We start from the raw sequence: 20472 nt of genomic DNA, 5'->3' as shown, positions 1-20472 counted from the left end.
TGTCTGTGCTATGTTTTTTTTTTTTTGTATCTGCGTGATGGAGGGACACTGCGTTCTTTCTTTCAGTCATAAGGAAAATATTGACACAAGGCCAGCCAGGGTCAACAGAGTGTGATTTTGACATTCTGTAAAGTACAAGCTGTTACAAATGCACTGAGCAAAGCTTGCTGACACAGATTGCTTCATATTTTAACAAGCAGCAGCACTCAGTGCAGAACACACACTTTACATGTTTCATACTGATTAACTTCTTGTGATTCAGTTGCACCGTAATATTGTAGACAGCTGTGTGTGTGGCATTGATATTTCACCATTTCTGTCCAAAATTTAACTGCTTTACCCTTGCCTATCTGTTTCATGCTTTATCCTCCATGGATAAATACTGGGCTGATGGCTCTCAGCACCTGTAAAGACACATCGTCGTTCTCTCTTATCCTAACCTAACACACAACCCTTCCACAGTGTTTAATCTACAAGTAGCAGTAGCATTAATGGACACCAGGGACCTCATGTAAAAGACTTGCGTGGATTTCCTACTGAAACATGGCGTACACCAAAACCCAGAAACTGCCGTATGTACAAAAACATTCACATGTATCAATGTGTGCATACGCGTGGATCCAAGCACATTCCATTTGTACTGTGCATCCCAATGAATATGGAATTGAGCGCACATGCACACACACCAAGCTCCTCCCTTTCCACGTCTCCATTTAAATATGCAAATGAATATAAATAGACCCTGGGAGCTGGGAATTCCAACTCTGTCAGATCAGTCAACATGATCACAGAAAACAAAAGTGAGCTACAAATGACTGGACATGACATGGAGACACACAGGGATAGTTTAATTGGTACCCTGTCACATGGAATTAGGGTGACCAGATGTCTCACTTTGTATCCCAAATTTAGATGGTTTCCAGCATTGTTATTGACAGTCAAGCTTCAGTTTTGAATGCGTGTTTAAAACATGCATTCCTAAGGGCCCTTTCACACATAGCAAGAATAAGTAGGAATCAGGGTGAATCACGGCAAAACAGCCCAAATGAGCGAACCACGAAAACACTGAGCTGGCATCAGGAGGGAAACAGTCAGGCAGGTGTGAATGATCCCGCTGGAGCGTGCATGAAACCGTCGCAGCGGGAACACAGTGTGAGCAAATTGAGCATGTCGAAACACATTGCGCAGCTGCTGTGGAAAAAAAAATTTAAATATATGCTACCCACAGGATTCAAACCTGAATTTACAAAAGCCCTGATTAACAGACGGAAACTTTACCACTGCTCTACCATCACTGTCCTATAACAGGAGCGTAAAATGCCTTAACTCAACAAAGAGATAAAAAAAAGAAGAAATTAGATGATGTAGACGGTGAAAAAAGTGCCGTAATCTCCCCTGTTGTGGAAGAAAAAAAAAAAACAGCTGGAACATGTTGCAGCTGTTGGGTGGTTGGCTCTCACTGCGGTACTGTATCACTTCCTGTTCTGGAGCACAGCGGTGTTTTGCTGTATCTGTTAGCTGTTTAATCTGCGTAGTTAGATTGATCTAGATAACTAGATAATGATTTGTTTCACAGTATAATCTCCACGTGCCTTAACTAAAGCACTCCCTCTGTTGAATCACCTCTAAATTATTTACACATTATTCACTTTGTGTGTTTTTAGGAATCTGCTATCTTAGCGCAGCTACTAGCTCTTAGCCGGTTTAGCATGGCGGCTTCTCCTGTCTCTCCCACACTTTTCTGCTCTGGGTGTGAAATGTTTAGTTATTCCTCGGCCTCCTTTAGCAGTGGTACTAATGGTACTTGTAATAAGTGTAGCTTATTCGTAGCTTTGGAGGCCAGGCTGAGCGAATTGGAGACTCGGCTCCGCACCGTGGAAAATTCTACAGCTAGCCAGGCCCCTGTAGTCGGTGCGGACCAAGGTAGCTTAGCCGCCATTAGTTCCCTTCCAGCAGATCCCGAGCAGCCGGGAAAGCAGGCTGACTGGGTGACTGTGAGGAGGAAGCGTAGCCCTAAACAGAAGCCCTGTGTACACCGCCAACCCATTCACATTTCTAACCGTTTTTTCCCCACTCGGCGACACACCCGCCGAGGAACAAACTCTGGTTATTGGCGACTCTGTTTTGAGAAATGTGAAGTTAGCGACACCAGCAACCATAGTCAATTGTCTTCCGGGGGCCAGAGCAGGCAACACTGAAGGAAATTTGAAACTGCTGGCTAAGGCTAAGCGTAAATTTGGTAAGATTGTAATTCACATCGGCAGTAATGACACCCGGTTACGCCAATCGGAGGTCACTAAAATTAACATTGAATCGGTGTGTAACTTTGCAAAAACAATGTCGGACTCTGTAGTTTTCTCTGGGCCCCTGCCCAATCGGACCGGGAGTGACATGTTTAGCCGCATGTTCTCCTTGAATTGCTGGCTGTCTGAGTGGTGTCCAAAAAATGAGGTGGGCTTCATAGATAATTGGCAAAGCTTCTGGGGAAAACCTGGTCTTGTTAGGAGAGACGGCATCCCACTTTGGATGGAGCAGCTCTCATTTCTAGAAATCTGGCCAATTTTATTAAACCCTCCAAACCGTGACTATCCAGGGTTGGGACCAGGGAGCAGAGTTGTAGTCTTACACACCTCTCTGCAGCTTCTCTCCCCCTGCCATCCCCTCATTACCCCATCCCCGTAGAGACGGTGCCTGCTCCCAGACCACCAATAACCAGTAAAACTCTACTTAAGCATAAAAATTCAAAAAGAAAAAATAATATAGCACCTTCAACTGCACCACAGACTAAAACAGTTAAATGTGGTCTATTAAACATTAGGTCTCTCTCTTCTAAGTCCCTGTTAGTAAATGATATTATAATTGATCAACATATTGATTTATTCTGCCTTACAGAAACCTGGTTACAGCAGGATGAATATGTTAGATTAAATGAGTCAACACCCCCGAGTCACACTAACTGCCAGAACGCTCGTAGCACGGGCCGAGGCGGAGGATTAGCAGCAATCTTCCACTCCAGCTTATTAATTAATCCAAAACCCAGACAGAGCTTTAATTCATTTGAAAGCTTGACTCTTAGTCTTGTCCATCCAAATTGGAAGTCCCAAAAACCAGTTTTATTTGTTATTATCTATCGTCCACCTGGTCATTACTGTGAGTTTCTCTGTGAATTTTCAGACCTTTTGTCTGACTTAGTGCTTAATAACATTTACATTTACTCTGACGGACTACCCAGCAGTGGGGAATAAGTTTCATTACACTAGACGTCTTTCAGAAAGCGCTGTAACTAGGTTTAAGGATATGATTCCTTCTTTATGTTCTCTAATGCCATATACCAACACAGTGCAGAGTAGCTACCTAAACTCTGTGAGTGAGATAGAGTATCTCATCAATAGTTTTACATCCTCATTGAAGACAACTTTGGATGCTGTAGCTCCTCTGAAAAAGAGAGCTTTAAATCAGAAGTGCCTGACTCCGTGGTATAACTCACAAACTCGCAGCTTAAAGCAGATAACCCGTAAGTTGAAGAGGAAATGGCGTCTCACTAATTTAGAAGATCTTCACTTAGCCTGAAAAAAGAGTCTGTTGCTCTATAAAAAAGCCCTCCGTAAAGCTAGGACATCTTACTACTCATCACTAATTGAAGAAAATAAAAACAACCCCAGGTTTCTTTTCAGCACTGTAGCCAAGCTGACAAAGAGTCAGAGCTCTATTGAGCCGAGTATTCCTTTAACTTTAACTAGTAATGACTTCATGACTTTCTTTGCTAATAAAATTTTAACTATTAGAGAAAAAATTACTCATAACCATCCCAAAGACATATCGTTATCTTTGGCTGCTTTCAGTGATGCCGGTATTTGGTTAGACTCTTTCTCTCCGATTGTTCTGTCTGAGTTATTTTCATTAGTTACTTCCTCCAAACCATCAACATGTCTATTAGACCCCATTCCTACCAGGCTGCTCAAGGAAGCCCTACCATTAATTAATGCTTCGATCTTAAATATGATCAATCTATCTTTATTAGTTGGCTATGTACCACAGGCTTTTAAGGTGGCAGTAATTAAACCATTACTTAAAAAGCCATCACTTGACCCAGCTATCTTAGCTAATTATAGGCCAATCTCCAACCTTCCTTTTCTCTCAAAAATTTTTGAAAGGGTAGTTGTAAAACAGCTAACTGATCATCTGCAGAGGAATGGTCTGTTTGAAGAGTTTCAGTCAGGTTTTAGAATTCATCATAGTACAGAAACAGCATTAGTGAAGGTTACAAATGATCTTCTTATGGCCTCAGAGAGTGGACTCATCTCTGTGCTTGTCCTGTTAGACCTCAGTGCTGCTTTTGATACTGTTGACCATAACATTTTATTACAGAGATTAGAGCATGCCATAGGTATTAAAGGCACTACGCTGCGGTGGTTTGAATCATATTTATCTAATAGATTATAATTTGTTCATGTAAATGGGGAATCTTCTTCACAGACTAAGGTTAATTATGGAGTTCCACAAGGGTGTGTGCTAGGACCAATTTTATTCACTTTATACGTTTCCCTTAGGCAGTATTATTAGACGGTATTGCTTAAATTTTCATTGTTACGCAGATGATACCCAGCTTTATCTATCCATGAAGCCAGAGGACACACACCAATTAGCTAAACTGCAGGATTGTCTTACAGACATAAAGACATGGATGACCTCTAATTTCCTGCTTTTAAACTCAGATAAAACTGAAGTTATTGTACTTGGCCCCACAAATCTTAGAAACATGGTGTCTAACCAGATCCTTACTCTGGATGGCATTACCCTGACCTCTAGTAATACTGTGAGAAATCTTGGAGTCATTTTTGATCAGGATATGTCATTCAATGCACATATTAAACAAATATGTAGGACTGCTTTTTTGCATTTGCGCAATATCTCTAAAATTAGAAAGGTCTTGTCTCAGAGTGATGCTGAAAAACTAATTCATGCATTTATTTCCTCTAGGCTGGACTATTGTAATTCATTATTATCAGTTTGTCCTAAAAGTTCCCTGAAAAGCCTTCAGTTAATTCAAAATGCTGCAGCTAGAGTACTGACAGGGACTAGAAGGAGAGAGCATATCTCACCCATATTGGCCTCTCTTCATTGGCTTCCTGTTAATTCTAGAATCAAATTAAAAATTCTTCTTCTTACTTATAAGGTTTTGAATAATCAGGTCCCATCTTATCTTAGGGACCTCATAGTACCATATCACCCCAATAGAGCGCTTCGCTCTCAGACTGCAGGCTTACTTGTAGTTCCTAGGGTTTGTAAGAGTAGAATGGGAGGCAGAGCCTTCAGCTTTCAGGCTCCTCTCCTGTGGAACCAGCTCCCAATTCAGATCAGGGAGACAGACACCCTCTCTACTTTTAAGATTAGGCTTAAAACTTTCCTTTTTGCTAAAGCTTATAGTTAGGGCTGGATCAGGTGACCCTGAACCATCCCTTAGTTATGCTGCTATAGACTTAAACTGCTGGGGGGTTCCCATGATGCACTGAGTGTTTCTTTCTCTTTTTGCTCTGTCTGCATTTAATCATTAGTGATTGATCTCTGCTCCCCTCCACAGCATGTCTTTTTCCTGGTTCTCTCCCTCAGCCCCAACCAGTCCCAGCAGAAGACTGCCCCTTCCTGAGCCTGGTTCTGCTGGAGGTTTCTTCCTGTTAAAAGGGAGTTTTTCCTTCCCACTGTCGCCAAGTGCTTGCTCACAGGGGGTCGTTTTGACCGTTCGGGTTTTTCTGTAATTATTGTATGGCTTTGCCTTACAATATAAAGCACCTTGGGGCAACTGTTTGTTGTGATTTGGCACTATATAAATAAAATTGATTTGATCTGATTTGATGTTGCACCACATTGCGCCTCTGCTGTGAAGAAAATAAAATAAAACCACACACCATAAAAAACACATCTTATTGAATCCCTCTTATCGAGCGAACAATACAAGTATGAACCGTCTGTTCCTCTGTAGATGACCCATGGTCACAGACAGACAGTCATGACATGACATTCACAGTAGACAGTTGTTAGGTCATGTCCGTCCAAACATGGTACATGTTCCCCAGCTGGGACGTCCAGAACCAGAGATCTCAAAGCTGCTGCTGTCGGTGGCCACGGCCCCTGTCAGTTCAGCGCACAGACCAACATGTCACTCTCTTCTGTGTTATGTGATAATTTTTTTTTAGTTATTTGTTATGTAATTGTGTATGTAGGTAGTGTAGTACTTATTAATATACCTGTCCTGGCTGTGGTATCTGTGTTTTTAATGTGACACGTCGTGTGCACTGAGCTGTCATTTGTAGCTGTCAGTGAGTCTCCGGTCAGCAGCTGGGAGGTGGTTTGCCATGCTGTGTGCACTCAGTCTTTGCTGTCCGACCCTCATATGATTATGTCTGTGCATACATATCAGCATTTTATGCAAGTGTGCAAATGCAAGTGTGAAATACACGTACGCCACATATGTTTCGGGGGGAGGGGGGCACGCACACATGCACACGTAGGATACACATGCAGACTACATGTGTGTTGCTTTTTGCAATGCCACACTCATGGGGGCACTTTCACACATTTCACAAATTTCACATCCAGCTCGAAAGTGATCATCTGCTCACTGTTTTTGCATTAACAGCGCAAATGGCCACACATTTTCTAAGTATCAAGCAAGCGGCGTTGGATGTTCATGTGTGTCACTTGGAATTTGGCGACACCTGCCGCAAAAGGGATCGAATGGGCTCTCACAGGGCACTCTCTGTCTTTCAGCCGCTGATGTGTGCGAATAGCTGTAGCGACAGGTGTACGAGGCATTGGAGGCAGCTCCGACTTTTCATGAATGGCATGCAATTCCTCCTTCATGTGGTAGTCAGCGTCCATCGTGTTATGTGTGAAGGGTCCCTTAAACATGCATGTCAAAACTGAAGCCTGACTCTCAATGGCAATGCTGGAAACCATCTAAATTTGGGGCACAAAGTCGGACATCTGGTCGCCCTACATGGAATAAACATGAGACTGGAAAAATGTGAGTTAGAGCGTGTGTGTGAGGGCATAAATGCTGTGAGCTCAGAGCAGCGCACACACACATAAGTTAAAAGAGATTAGGTGTACCAGTTGACATTGTGTGACATTCCCAGCTTTACACACGTATTTATTTAGGGGAGGTGATGGTCTAGTGGTTAAGGTGTTGGGCTTGAGTCCAGAAGTTCATGGGTTCAAATCCCCACCTGACTGGAAAATCAGTAAGGGCCCGGTGTGTAGTGAGTGCCTTGTATGGCAGCACTGTGACATCGGGGTGAATGTGAGGCATAATTGTAAAGCGCTTTGAGTGTCTGATGCAGATGGAAAAGTGCTATATAAATGCAGTCCATTTACCATTTATTGACAAATACTGGACACAGGGAGACAATCAACGGCCTGTTAAAAAGCTGCAGCTCTAGTTTCACCATCAAGAAAACGAAAACACATTAATAATAGTAACAAAAAGCATATTTGAATGCGCATATGCCCAAATGTGCCCACACTGGTTTTCGTTTGGAACAGTTACACAAATAAACTATTTACCCATGCAGCCATCCATCGCGCATTGTACCAGCATCTGTTCGCAATGCATTTGTGCATCACATGTGATTTGACCACAGAATTGTTTCCTATGAACAAAAACAAATCATCATGTAATGATGCCTTTATGTGTGTAGTCAATCGCTCCAATCACATTAGAGAAACCAGTTTTCGCTGCAAATTGCGCTTTAATGTTGGAATGTGATGTAACTGGATGACATTTGGATGATTCTATCCCACACAGTTGGCATGGCTCATCGCAAGGTTGACTGGCACACGCCTCACCGTTCAGCCAGCTCACAATGGAATGCCCCTGTTGCCAGGAAGCCCAGCGTGGTCAAGCACCTGTGTGGGCACAGACAACCCCTGGCTCCTCGCCGTATTGTGCTCTCAGCCACAGTTCTGCTCACAGTGGCCTTGGTAATTGAAATGGCTTTAAATCAAAAATAAAATCAAATTTATTAGTTTATATAGTGCAAAATCACAAGGAGATCGCCTCAAGGCGCTTCACAAACATCATTTTAAAAAAGCAGAACCAAATGAATTAAAAGATTAAAAACAATCAAAAATTCAAACATAAATAAGTAAAAAGAATACAAGAAGACACGCAGTAACATAAAATACTAGTGATAAAACAAGGGGGAAAAAAATGGTGTCCTCAGTTTATGAGACCAGTTATCATTTGCAAGTAAATCCTCACGTTCCCTGATTACACGCTCACATCGGATTGCACCATTTACAGGGTCCTCTAACAATGTTAATGCAGCCACTGTTAACACCATTTTATGCATCACTTTGCACGTGCTTTTATGTCCAACCGTATAATTGCAAACATGTGGGTGTGTTAATTGTTCATGTCTCTGATGTGCACATCACTCTGATGACTTCTTGTTTTCACACTATTACCAGTGTCCCAGCATCACCTCTTCGTGTCAGCAGTGGAACAATAGCTGTAGAAATGTATACGCCAGCCAGGATTTTTGTGTGATACACCGCACATTTCCATGGTCATTTCACTTTTGAAATGACCATGGAAATGTGTGTAGACGGACATACGGCATACGCGTGCATACGGCATACGCACTGTACATGAGGCCACTGGACCATGCAAGTAGGAACAAGGCTTCAAAACCAACTTGATAGGCCTGTCTTTCTTATGTTATGATCACTAAAATGGAATGTTTCTAACCTGTGCTCATCAAAACTCTAAATTTCAGAGCTGATAAATAGCGGTTTTTACTGTGTTACTTAAGGGAGTTTTGCTGTGCAGCTGACTGACAAACACCAATAATTCTTTACTTACCTGTTAATCACAGGGCTTATTGGCTCCAAACTTTGAGTTAAACAACTGTGACCTTTTTGACCTTTCCAGGTCACCTATATTTTTATGTCATGTTATTCTTTCATTGAAGCCATCAATGGGTCTTTATTCACTTTCTTGAAGTGACCACTTTAAATATTCTCTATATGTAACCATCAGGCCAAAATTCTGACCTTGGCCTGTGGCCAATCGCTTGTTGTTGTTTGACAGTCAGTCATAACTCTGAAGTTTGGTCCAGTTCACATAAAAACACGTGTTATTTTATTCATAGGTACGTGGGCACACAGCACAGAAAGCAATGGCAATGCTTGCACTAACACATAAGGGTAGTAAGAATAGGCTTAGTTGCTATCAGCTTTAGCTGGGGCGTGGTATCATGTTTAGCAAGTAAAGACACAACATTTGAAATTCCTGAATGTTGCATCTTCAAATAATAACATCTTCAAATAATGTGCCATTTTCATAGATTCCCTTGGAGAACTTTAAAGCAGCCGACGTGGAATTCCAGGCCCGGTTCAGCCATGAGAACATTGCTGAGCTGTATGGTGCTCTTCTCTGGGATCAGAATGTCCACCTGTTCATGGAGGCGGGTGAAGGTGGCTCTGTTCTGGAGAAAGTAGACAGCTGTGGGCCATTGAGGGAGTTTGAGGTCATTTGGGTGACCAAGCAGATACTGCGGGGCCTGGAGTACCTCCACAAACACAAAATCATTCATCATGACATCAAACGTAAGTACAACAAAATGCTTGTTTTTCCTGGTCAAAGCTTAAACAATGTTTTTGTTCAAGATGTGTTTTGTCAGATTTGCCATGTTTGCCAGGCTTGCTTCTGACCTGGTCCTTTCTGTGTGGAGTTTGCATGTTCTTCCATTGTTTGTGTAGGTTCACTCTGGGTGCTCCGGCTTCCTCCCATATGCAGCTTAGGTGAATTGGTGACTCTAAATTCAGTGTGAGTGAGAGTGTGAATGTGTTTGTCTGTCTATGTCTATGTGTCTATGTGTTGGCCCTATGACAGAGGGTACCTCTTGCCCAATGACCGCTTGGATAGGCTGCAGTCCTCCATGACCCTTAAAGAGGCACTATGCAACTCTGGTCAGTTTTTTCACTCTCTTTTTTATCGCGTTCTTCTCTACGGAGCTCCCCCTACAGCTCGGGAGTACATATAATCACAAAGCTGTAAAAAGTCACTGCCAGCTCTCCGCCCTCCCCTCTTCCCCCACTTTCCATGTGCATTAGTTTTCAATGGAGCTGCCAAACACAATCTGTGCAGCCATGTCAACAAAGTGATAACAGACAGAGAACAAAGAGTGTCTCAATATATTAACAAATGTTTTTATTTTTTTTGCTTTTTTGCCAGCTCTGCCATGACAATGAACATGTTTGAAATAAAGACTTCGATGGCTTGTTCTTATAGTAACAAGCTCACTTGTGCCTCAGTAGGGGGGTGTGTATGTGCTGGAATGCCTTAAAGCATTTTGTGTTTCTCACAAGACCAGAGACTCTCATTCAAAAGATACCGGGTTGGTGTCTCCCCTAAACAAGTCATTTAGTGATTAAAATTACTACGAAACTGTAAACTGAAGGCAAAAAGGTTGCATAGTTCCTCTTTAACTGGAATAGGTTCATAAAATGTTTTCAATTTGTTTTAGAAAAGAAAGTTTTGGCATAATTTGTTAATTTTTAAAGATATAATTCAAATTGATAATAATTTACAACTTAAATCATGCCCTGCTGTGGGGAAGAAAATAGACTACTTGTACAAAATAGTTTTTAAGCACTGTAATAGAAAAAATATCAGAAAACTGTAATATACAGAATTTATTTTGCAGTATATAGGTTTTGTTTGAGGGTTTCCAGTCCGTGCCCATGAATCTCCAACCAACAGCCAGCCAATATTAGGTACATGTTTGGGATGGGTCAGTTGGGTGTCATTTAAAAAAAATTGTGTACTTTTTTTGGAGCCATGTACAGATTATGGCTTGACTAATGTTGTAGCCACACAGTCCGATGATTTACATAAAAGTTGTTTTTGTAAACATAAGGCCTGTTTATTGAATGTTCTTTCTAAAATCAATGTTAAAACCATTAAGATCCTTGAGGGGACTTTGTACCAGTATAAACTTTGTTTTGCATTGATTCAATAGAGTAATAAATGGATTATTGTGATAAATGTTGGGCTGTTGTTAAAGGATTCTTTTGCGCTTGTTTTCACAGACAGTTGTTTTTCTTTTTTCTCTTGTGGTAGCTGGCAGCACTTCAAGTGAGTTACGAGAATGGCCATCCTCCTGTTCTGACATACTGTTGTGGTTGTCAGTGTTTACAGCTTGTAATTAAAATGCGTCACTTTATTAGAGGTGCTGCTAATGGTCACAGATATGTAGACTACTTGTATAGTTACGATCAGTTAAAAAGTATATAAATGTTTTGAAATGGGTAACATGGTGGCTTAGGTTTCACAGCAAGAACGTTGTGGGATTCTTCCTGCCCTTTGTGTGTGGAGTTTGCATGTTCTCCCCGTGTTTGCATGGGTTCCTGCCAGGTGCACCGGCTTCCTCCCACATCCAAAGACATGCAGGTTCATTGAACTGGAAACTTTAAATTAGGGATGCACCGATCCACATTTTTTCACTTACGATGCAAACCTGAATTTGGTTATCTGCCGATACGATACTATTCATTGTTGGTCACCATTTTATCACAGTTTTAGTGTCGGGTAAATTATGTGATCGCGGCTCACGTCCAGGGTCCAGGGGCAATGTCCCGGGGGGGTTGAAGGGGTAAAGCCCCCAAAGGTATAGGGTTATATCAAAGTTCTCTTTTGCATGTTTCTGTCAAAGTCTAAGTTAATAAAATAAATAACATTGAAGAGGTTAAAATATCTGATGGACACAGCATTTGCTCTCTTCTTGACACACTGTACCTTTAATTCAATGAGATAGGCAGAGTTTTTCTGTCCTCTTGACAGTTTGGGTTTTTTTTTCCAACATTTTTGAGTGGGATTGCATTATTATTCTTATTATTATTATTATTATTATTATTTTTATTTTTAATTTTTTTTTTAACAATATAACCCCTAACTGTCTTGTTTGAACAAGTGCTGAGCCTGGACTGATTTGATTGTCAAACCTGCTCTTTTAAAGATTAAACCTGCATCAGAAACTTTCTGAGTCAGTTTTTCATACTTTCCTGTTTCACTGAGGCTGTGTGGTGAAGGTGATCGTTTATTAAAATTGCTTCGCTGCTTTTTGACAGGGTGTAGCGCATACATCCGCTGTTCACACTGATCAGTTCCTCCCCCTTCTCCTCTCTCTCTAAAGCCCCTTTCACACCGGGGCTGCTCCCAGTTGCTTCCTGTGGTGTCATGACGATGCAGGGCTGCGCTCTGAGTTCTGTTATAGTTTATCTTTCCTCCTTTGACTGCGAGATGCGCGCGCGCATGCGCACGCGCATGAACCGTCCTTAAGCAAATGTGGAGATGTCTGGAGTTCTACTTGATGTTGACATGTCCTGGACTTATATCCTTTTTAAACTGTGATAAGAGAGTCTGAGGAGAGAAAGGAACTAACTGCCTGCAGACAATTTTTTTTTCTTTTCTTTCCTCCTCTGACTGTGAGATGCGCGCGCAAGCAAACCATCAAGCAAATGTTGAGATGTCTGGAGTTCTACTTGATGTTGACATGTCCTGTCTCAGGACTTATGTCCTTTTTTGTCCTTTTTTAACTGTGATGTGAGAGTTTGAGCAGAGAACAAGGAACTAATGCCTGCAACCAGACTTTATTTTTTCTTTTAATTGTTCACATGTGCACGCGTGAACAAACGTCCATGAGTGGACTACAGATGTCCAGACTTTTTACTGGATATTTCTGGCAATCATTCTGCATTTTTTTTCAGCATGTAGTTTTTACTGCATTAAGTACACGGTATAAAAACAATCCTGCGTGATTTATACTGCGGGAACAACGGAACACAGTAGGAATCATAAATTGGCTCCGAGTCACGCCGGGTAATGCCTCTTTGCCCCGAATTACGCCTCTTTGCCCTGACTTGTGCTGGAACCACTTCCTTTCTGCGTCAAGCACAGGACGCCAAAAAAATTAAACAGGTTTAATTTTTCGGTGCCCGACTTGCTTGCTCCTTTGCGCCCCTCACGCTGTTGTGGCGCGGAGCTGCATTGTCTCTGCACTGAGTTGCTTCCACGCGGCGTTGTCATAATGACGCACGGCGCAACCGGGAGCACCCCCGGTGTGAAAGGCGCTTAAGAGACAAAGAGAGGGAGGAGGAAGACGGGCCCCCTCCCTCTCCTTTCTCACACAGTCTTTGCGGCTTCTTCGAGCAAACTGGAAACGTTTCCAAACTTTTTTGAAACACAAAGCCTTTCAACTGTAAAATAAACCGTTAATTTCTGAATGTATCATAGCGACACAGACAGGAGGAGCTCTGGATTATTTACTGAAAGATTTTGATGAAGTTTTTTTTCCTTCTTCCTTTCACTCTGTGCTGTGCTGTGTCTGCTCTCCGCTCTGAGCTGCAGTCACAGTGCTGGGATGCTCGACTGGCTGCGGGGGAGGAGGGTGAGAGCAGTCATTGTTTCAGCAAAAACACAGATGTTGCTGTATCGGAAAACTCTGCAGGTTGGATCAAAAAGCTCAAATCCGTGAATTACGCCTGTACTGGAAGCCAATAGTGATATTTCATCAGATCGGCCCTAACCCTACCTTAAATTGTCTGTAGGTGTGCGTGCGAGTGTGAATGTTTGTCTGTCTATATGTGGTCCTGTGACAGACTGGTGTCCTGTCCAGGGTGTACCCAGCCTCACTCCCTACATTGCTGTGATAGGTTCCAGCTCCTCGTGACCCTTAGTTAGAGTAAGCGGGTATAGAATATGGATGGGTGGATGTTTTGAAATTGTTAACATAAAAGCCCAGTTTTCCAGTTATTTGTGTTCACAACATCTACAGATTTTGGGAACTTACTTGGTGACACCTACTCACTCACTTATGCACTCATCTTCAACCGCTTATCCGGGATCGGGTCGCAAGGTGGTGACAACTAATTAAATCCAATGTATCTCAAATCTGAACAGTACAAGCCATGTTACCATTGCTTTACAACTTTCCAAAGCAGGGATATCTTGTTTAAAAATCCATTTCAAATGGCTTAATAATGCTTTATAAAAAGTCAAATTAACAGTTCTGGGTGTAGAACAGCTTAAGATCAGTTAGTTTCAAAGCCATCACAAGAGGCAAAATTCTTGTATTTCAGATACTGAAATAAGTCATATTGATCACATCTAGGCTTGAGCCTCTCATGGGTCTGACAAACTGATGTTGAAACCTCTTGTATTCTTTAGAATAGTGTTTCTCTGTTCCAGTCCACTATGAAGCTATATCACTGCAACAGACACACGTGGCACTTTAATTACACAAGTCCAAGACATATCAAGTGACTTGTAAATGTTCATGAATCCACCCCCTGACTTGTTGAAATTGGCTTTAAAAGTGATGATTTAGTTGTGTAATGCTGAAAGGTATCCATGCCTGCGCACGACACTGTTTTGGCTGTTCTATTTTAATTTCATTTATGTCATGTTGGGGAGGTTATTTTTTCACAGTGAGTTTAGAAATTCTCCTTTTTTTATCATTACAAAATGCAAGAAAAGGTCATTTTAAGAAAAGCTAGTTCCACAGCTTGATCCAGGTCAGCCTCAAAATCTAATAATCTGTTTTTCTTAATGAGGTCCACACTGCCCTATAATACCTTTAAAAAAAATCAAAGGAGGCATTGAAATACCCTGCTGAAGAACAAAAGGCAATGGAAATATATCCTTCTTTTGTGGATGTAATTTCTTATTTATTTGTTTGTTTATTTGTGAGTCAAACAACTAATCAGTTAATCTACTCAATGGTTTAACACTAAATTTGCTCTCTGTAAAGAAGCAGGAAGAGATGTTTCAGAAACTCTTACCTCTACTCAGCTAACAAGGAAGTGAAGTCAAGCACGTCACACACTTGACTTCACTTCCTTTTGGTTTCAGTGCACTTTTGGTACGTGAAACGTGTACGTATCTAATGGCAGTACATGAGAGAAGTTAGTAAATCATTAATACTTCTGTATCATCTTAAAGAATCTCTCTTTGTCCTATTTCTCTGCAGCCAGTAACATTGTCCTGATGTCTGATAAGGCTGTACTGGTGGACTTTGGCCTGACCGTGCAGATGACCGAGGAAATATACATTCCCAGAGACCTTAGAGGAACAGAGGTAAGAAAATAAAAATAAATGCAATTCTGATATTGTCTAAGATTTTATACATGGATGATCACTGTTGTAATGTTATTTTCTCCTTTCACATTGCCAATTGTTGTGCATGGCTGCAAGCATAGTCTATACTTGTGCCCCTGGAAGCGTGAACAATATTTGTGATTTTCCCAAAATTTGGATTGGACATCCCAAATGAGTGGATCTCAGAAAAGTTTGAATTTGAGAAAGAATATGTATTTCCAAGAATGTCTCAGGAACCCCCACTCTACTGAACAGAATACCGGTTATTATTGTAATCATTATTATTATCCCCTGGCAGATTTTCTCTTTTTTGGTTGCCTGTTCAGCTGACTCTTTGTAATATATAACCAGTCAGCCACAAAAAAGTTGATATTTACATAAATAATAAACCTTCCAGCTTAAAACTGAAAGCAGAACTGCCAATATTCTTTTCCCCAAATCTCAGTGGTAGTTTGGTAGAACACACACAGACAACTGTGCACACAGTTTTCTGCATTCCACTGGCAGAACGCAGCATAATTATACACCAGTTTGCTAAAATACAATAATTGGAACAATAATTAAATATCTGAATTTTTTGTTTGTTTGTTGTTTGTGCTGTGAGGCCCTGCACAGACACTGATGAGCGTCTGTGTGTGGCCCACCTGTTACACATGGGGACATTTATTCTTAAAGATGAAAGCACAAAGTAAACTGTTAAGTTCTTAAATATCCCTGAATTTTACAATGACTGATTTTTTTCTTCTCTTTTATTTTGTGTGGCCTCTGTGCTGAAACAGCATTCTGGAACACCATTCTGTCAAGTGCAATAAGTTAATGGCAAGGTTTCATTTTCACAAAATACAGACACTATCAGCACCAACTAAATTTCCTTTTGACATTGATAAATCATGTTGCATGTGCAAACATCACCTGTTTGCATGTTTCCTCCCAGAATGTTGTGCACTCAGGTGGAAAAACCTGAAACTGTATATGCATGAATGTGTAAATATGCTAAATGAAAAATATGCACTGTTTTACCCATTTGAATGTCATCCTCTTCATGCTATATTCACGCACTGTTAGTAACGTAGAATGCAGGTATATTTGAATGAATGAATAAATGAATTTATTCAGCACACACAGTCCAAAACAACAAAAAACTAACAACGAAGAAAGAAAATGGATTACAATGCATCCGTGTGCCTGAAAGGGTATAGGCAGAAACAAAGCTTATTAACGCCTACACCTTTAACCAAAAATAAAATTATCTAGTCCAAAAGGAGTGGGGGGAAGTAAAAAAAACCCCATCTATTTCCACTCCCATTTTCAACCACTTCAAACTCTTCAACTTAAAGGACACAGTCCGAATGCTACTGAACAAATTCACATTTACAAATTTACATTTACATTTGGCAACGCACAAAACTCAACCTTCTTCAGCAGATGCATATCTTGAAAACATCACATCTTTATATTGATTCTTTATTAAACTGATTGATATTTGGACATTGTTTGAGTTCATCTTTCAGGTTATTCCATATTTACTAGCGCAACGCATGTTTTAACACATGCAAATCTTAAGTAAATCAGGCCCTTAGTGTCTAGCTCAATAATGCTTTCATCTAGTATGAAGCCCACCTCCCATTTTGTGGGTAACTAGCCTGTTCACATAGCTGCACTATAAGTGAATGACCCGCTTAGCCTGTCTAGCAATCTTATAGTATCCAGTTTGTGTAAAGTTGCTCTTATTTGTTGTAGATGTACATGAGTCCTGAGCTGGTTCTGTGTCGTGGACATACCACTAAGACGGACATCTACAGCCTGGGCACCACAGTCATTCACATGCAGACCGGTAGCCCTCCTTGGGTCCGGAGATACCCACGCACGGCCTACCCATCCTACCTCTATATTGTAAGTAGAGCACAGGATCCTGGATGGTCTGCTTTTGGTGAGTTTGTAAAATAAAGTGTTAGATTTTGTGTGCTAAGTATTAATTTGAAGGGTTTATATTTTTTCAGACAAAGTCTTGTAGATGCTTGAGATATACAATGCCTCATATTTTATTGTACTTCAGTGAAATATTTTTTTTCCCCCTGAAAACATTCAGGTTTTGTTCAGCTTAGATTGTGGCTCAACACATCGGGCATGTGACAATTTTGTTTCAGATGACCTATGAGCGATTGTCTCAACCACTACTTCCCCTTATTTTAAATGCATCACATTAAGTGGGTTATTTCTTGAAATATTATCAGCCATTTTGATATGATGAGTTACTCATTTCCTTACATGACCAGCTGCCATCCAAATTTATTGCCTTTTAACCACAATTGTAACACAAACTAATTTATTGTGTATACATAATTGTACTGATGGAAAGATTCCTTTTACCGTCAGATTCACAAGAAGGCTCCTCCGGTGGAGGACATAGCAGAGGACTGCAGTCTGGCAATGCGCTCCTTCCTGCAGCGAGCCCTGGAGAGGAACCCTGCTGTTCGGAGTTCAGCATCAGAACTGCTAAAAGATGATGCCATCAACCCACCTAAAGAGGATCAACCACGGTGTTGGAGTCTTGACTCAGCCCTCGAGGAGGTCACTTGCCATCTCATGCGGCGGCAGCACAGCCGGCATCCGGACTCAACAGAAGGTAAGAAGTTGGGTTGGTGTTGGAATTGGGGAATATCCTAATTTCAGTAAATGATCTGGCAACAGTATAATCACTGATTTGTGCGTATGAGATGCTGCCCTTTTCCTCCAGGATGGCATTACAGGTTGCTATCATTATAACAACCTACATGTGGGCCATATGCACTGATGATATTCATCATCACCCCTTGAATTTCCAGTTTCACACACATCACCGTGTCAGACACTTGCTTAACCTCCAACATGCCCTTAACATACTCATCCTTTAAAATGACCCCAACACCATTTCTCTTCCTATCCACACCATGATGCAACAACTTGAACCCATTGCCTATGCTTTTCCTTTTACTTCCCTTTGTTATTTTTACCCGGTTCTTTTATGCAAGATTCTGCCCCTTACTAAAAACCAAACCATTGTATTCCTCAGTAGAGAAGCTTGAAGCTTGAATCTTCTCTACTATGGAAACCACCTGGACAACTGAGAGCCTACACAGAAACATTGTATTCCTCATTTTGAGTTTATTAAAGGTCATGTCAAAAACTAGGCCTGGTACCCTCACAGACAGTGTCCATCTTGTGAAAGGTCCCCAAAATGAGTCACGCAACACTTTTTATACCTTGTGGGTGTTAACAATAGGTGTGGTTTAGTCTCACATTTCTAATGTTACTGACTGTCACCAACAGGGGGAGATCTCCCTGTGTCTAAAACTTGGACACACTCTGAAGTAAAACTTAACTTATATTTCTCAGAACTTCCAAACAAATAGCACAAAGAATTAGCCCAGATATTATCTAACACCTTCCACTTGGTCTCACACACAATATTTCTACCTTTCTCCTCTCCATCATATCAGCCAGCTCTCTGCCTTTACCAGTCATACTGCCAACATTCAGAGTCCCGACTCTCACTTCCACCCCTCTAGTTTTCTTCTTCTCCTGCTATCTCTGGACACACTCTCCTCCTCTTCTTCTTCTTCTTCGCCCAGCAGTAGCCTAATTTCCCACGGCATCCTGTTGGGCAACAGCAATGGTGGTGGTTGCTGTTAACCTGGGCTTTGACCGATCCGGTGTCGCAGACCGAACGGTCCCCCCTAAAACTCAATTTGCCTTGCCTTCACAGCACATGCGTCATCAGCCATGGTTAACCAATTATCACCTATTTCTGCTTCAAACTGCACTCCAGTCATCATCTATCTCAGCGACAGGTATGTGAAGCGTTTGTACAACAACCATTTTCACATAAATTCAGCATTATTTCATCATAAAAGACGAAGGAAGCGATCACAACGCATTAGCTACACGAGCTGCTAGCTGATGCCTTCACTGCACATCAGTCATTTCAAAGCATCACTGAGATCAAGTAGTGTTCTGTTGCATTTCTTTTTCCACATTAGATTCTTAACAGCTGCAGCTCAGGTCCCCTTCAATGTTTAGATGTAGTGGTCGTTGGCCGTTACTTTGCTCAGAAATATTAGCAGTATTGTGACAGCAGAAAACACACTTCTTTCCTCAACTAAGCCACAACAGAGATTTTTTTTTTTTCTTCACAAGACAGCTTGTGTTGTTGGTCCTTTTGCTTTCCCATCTTGACAGTTCAGCAGAGCAAAAGTTGTAATCCACTTTACTTTTGTTATCTGTTCATTTTAAAACATGTTCCAACAGCTGGCTTCTCTTGTCTACCTTCTGTAATTGCGTTACTGTTGGTAAAGCAAGTACAACATTAGTATCAAAACTGAATACCTGATGTTGACAATGGCATCAGTGTGTCCCTCAGAACTGTTCATGGTCTGTAGGCGTATCATTTTATTTTCAGTCAAATCTGTCAGTGTTCACCTGGGTGAATATGTTTTCTCCTGCACACTATGCTAAAGTAAATGCACTAATAAATGTTCTCCTGTGTTTTCTGCAGACTCGTCCTTGTACTCTGAAGACTCTGGTCACATGAGGAGAAAGGGTTCTTTATACCTTGACCTTGGAGCCTTGGCAGCCACCTCTAAACAAGTGACAGGACCCCCTGTCTCCGAGTATGGCTAGCAATCACTGCTGTGGCTGAACTGTCATTGAAGCCACTGGCCTTGTTCAGTAATGCAGTGAGATCCTTTTCACGGATGGACTGATGAATAATTCAGATCAGTTTATAGCTGCAAGTACAGCAGCTCAGTGAAAATTTTGAAGGTTAACAAGACTTTAGACAACATCAGTGCATGAGGTCAGGGTCAATGCCTGGGCTATGACACTGATTTCTTAAGAAGGACTCTTTCCTGTGCATCAACACTGCAGGCTGGTGTTTGGATTCTTATTAAAAGAGACTGGTCAAACGTGTTTAAATGAACTTTGGCTATTTTTGCTTCTGTAATGGTTTATTGTGCTTTCATTTTAGGTTAATCAGTAACCAGAATACTGCCTGCTATTTATGTGCACATTTGAGTCAATTAAATATTGTATTTCTTGATAGAAATTACTAAAAAAGCAACTTTTCTTTAAATGTGAACAGATTTAATATGTAGTTCTTTATGAACATCTTTATATAATTCCTGTGGAATAGTAACAGCATCATCTTTATATGTTACATGCCTTTGTATTGTATCTGATCTCTGATTTGTGTTTTGTACATCCTGTGAGATGAATCTGCTCTGCTTTTTACAAAACGTTATTTGTACTCTTACTTTGATGCCTTTGCACAGGAG

The 20472-nt window shown here is 41.2% G+C and overlaps 1 protein-coding gene across 1 annotated transcript in view; it reads left to right on the top strand.

Annotated features, from left to right (window-relative positions):
• map3k8 (mitogen-activated protein kinase kinase kinase 8) overlaps window positions 1-20148 on the top strand; it is a 30593-nt gene extending 10445 nt beyond the window's left edge. The window contains exons 4-8 of the mRNA XM_034172421.1: window positions 9348-9609; window positions 15033-15139; window positions 16901-17053; window positions 17537-17786; window positions 19695-20148. Coding sequence (XP_034028312.1) covers window positions 9348-9609; window positions 15033-15139; window positions 16901-17053; window positions 17537-17786; window positions 19695-19819 — 897 coding nt within the window. The 3' untranslated portion in view covers window positions 19820-20148. The remainder of the gene's footprint in view (window positions 1-9347; window positions 9610-15032; window positions 15140-16900; window positions 17054-17536; window positions 17787-19694) is intronic.
• Window positions 20149-20472: the final 324 nt, after the last annotated feature.

Source organism: Thalassophryne amazonica, chromosome 1, assembly GCF_902500255.1.
Source record: "Thalassophryne amazonica chromosome 1, fThaAma1.1, whole genome shotgun sequence".
Lineage (NCBI taxonomy): Eukaryota > Metazoa > Chordata > Actinopteri > Batrachoidiformes > Batrachoididae > Thalassophryne > Thalassophryne amazonica.
This window is presented reverse-complemented; position numbering and strand designations above follow the sequence as displayed.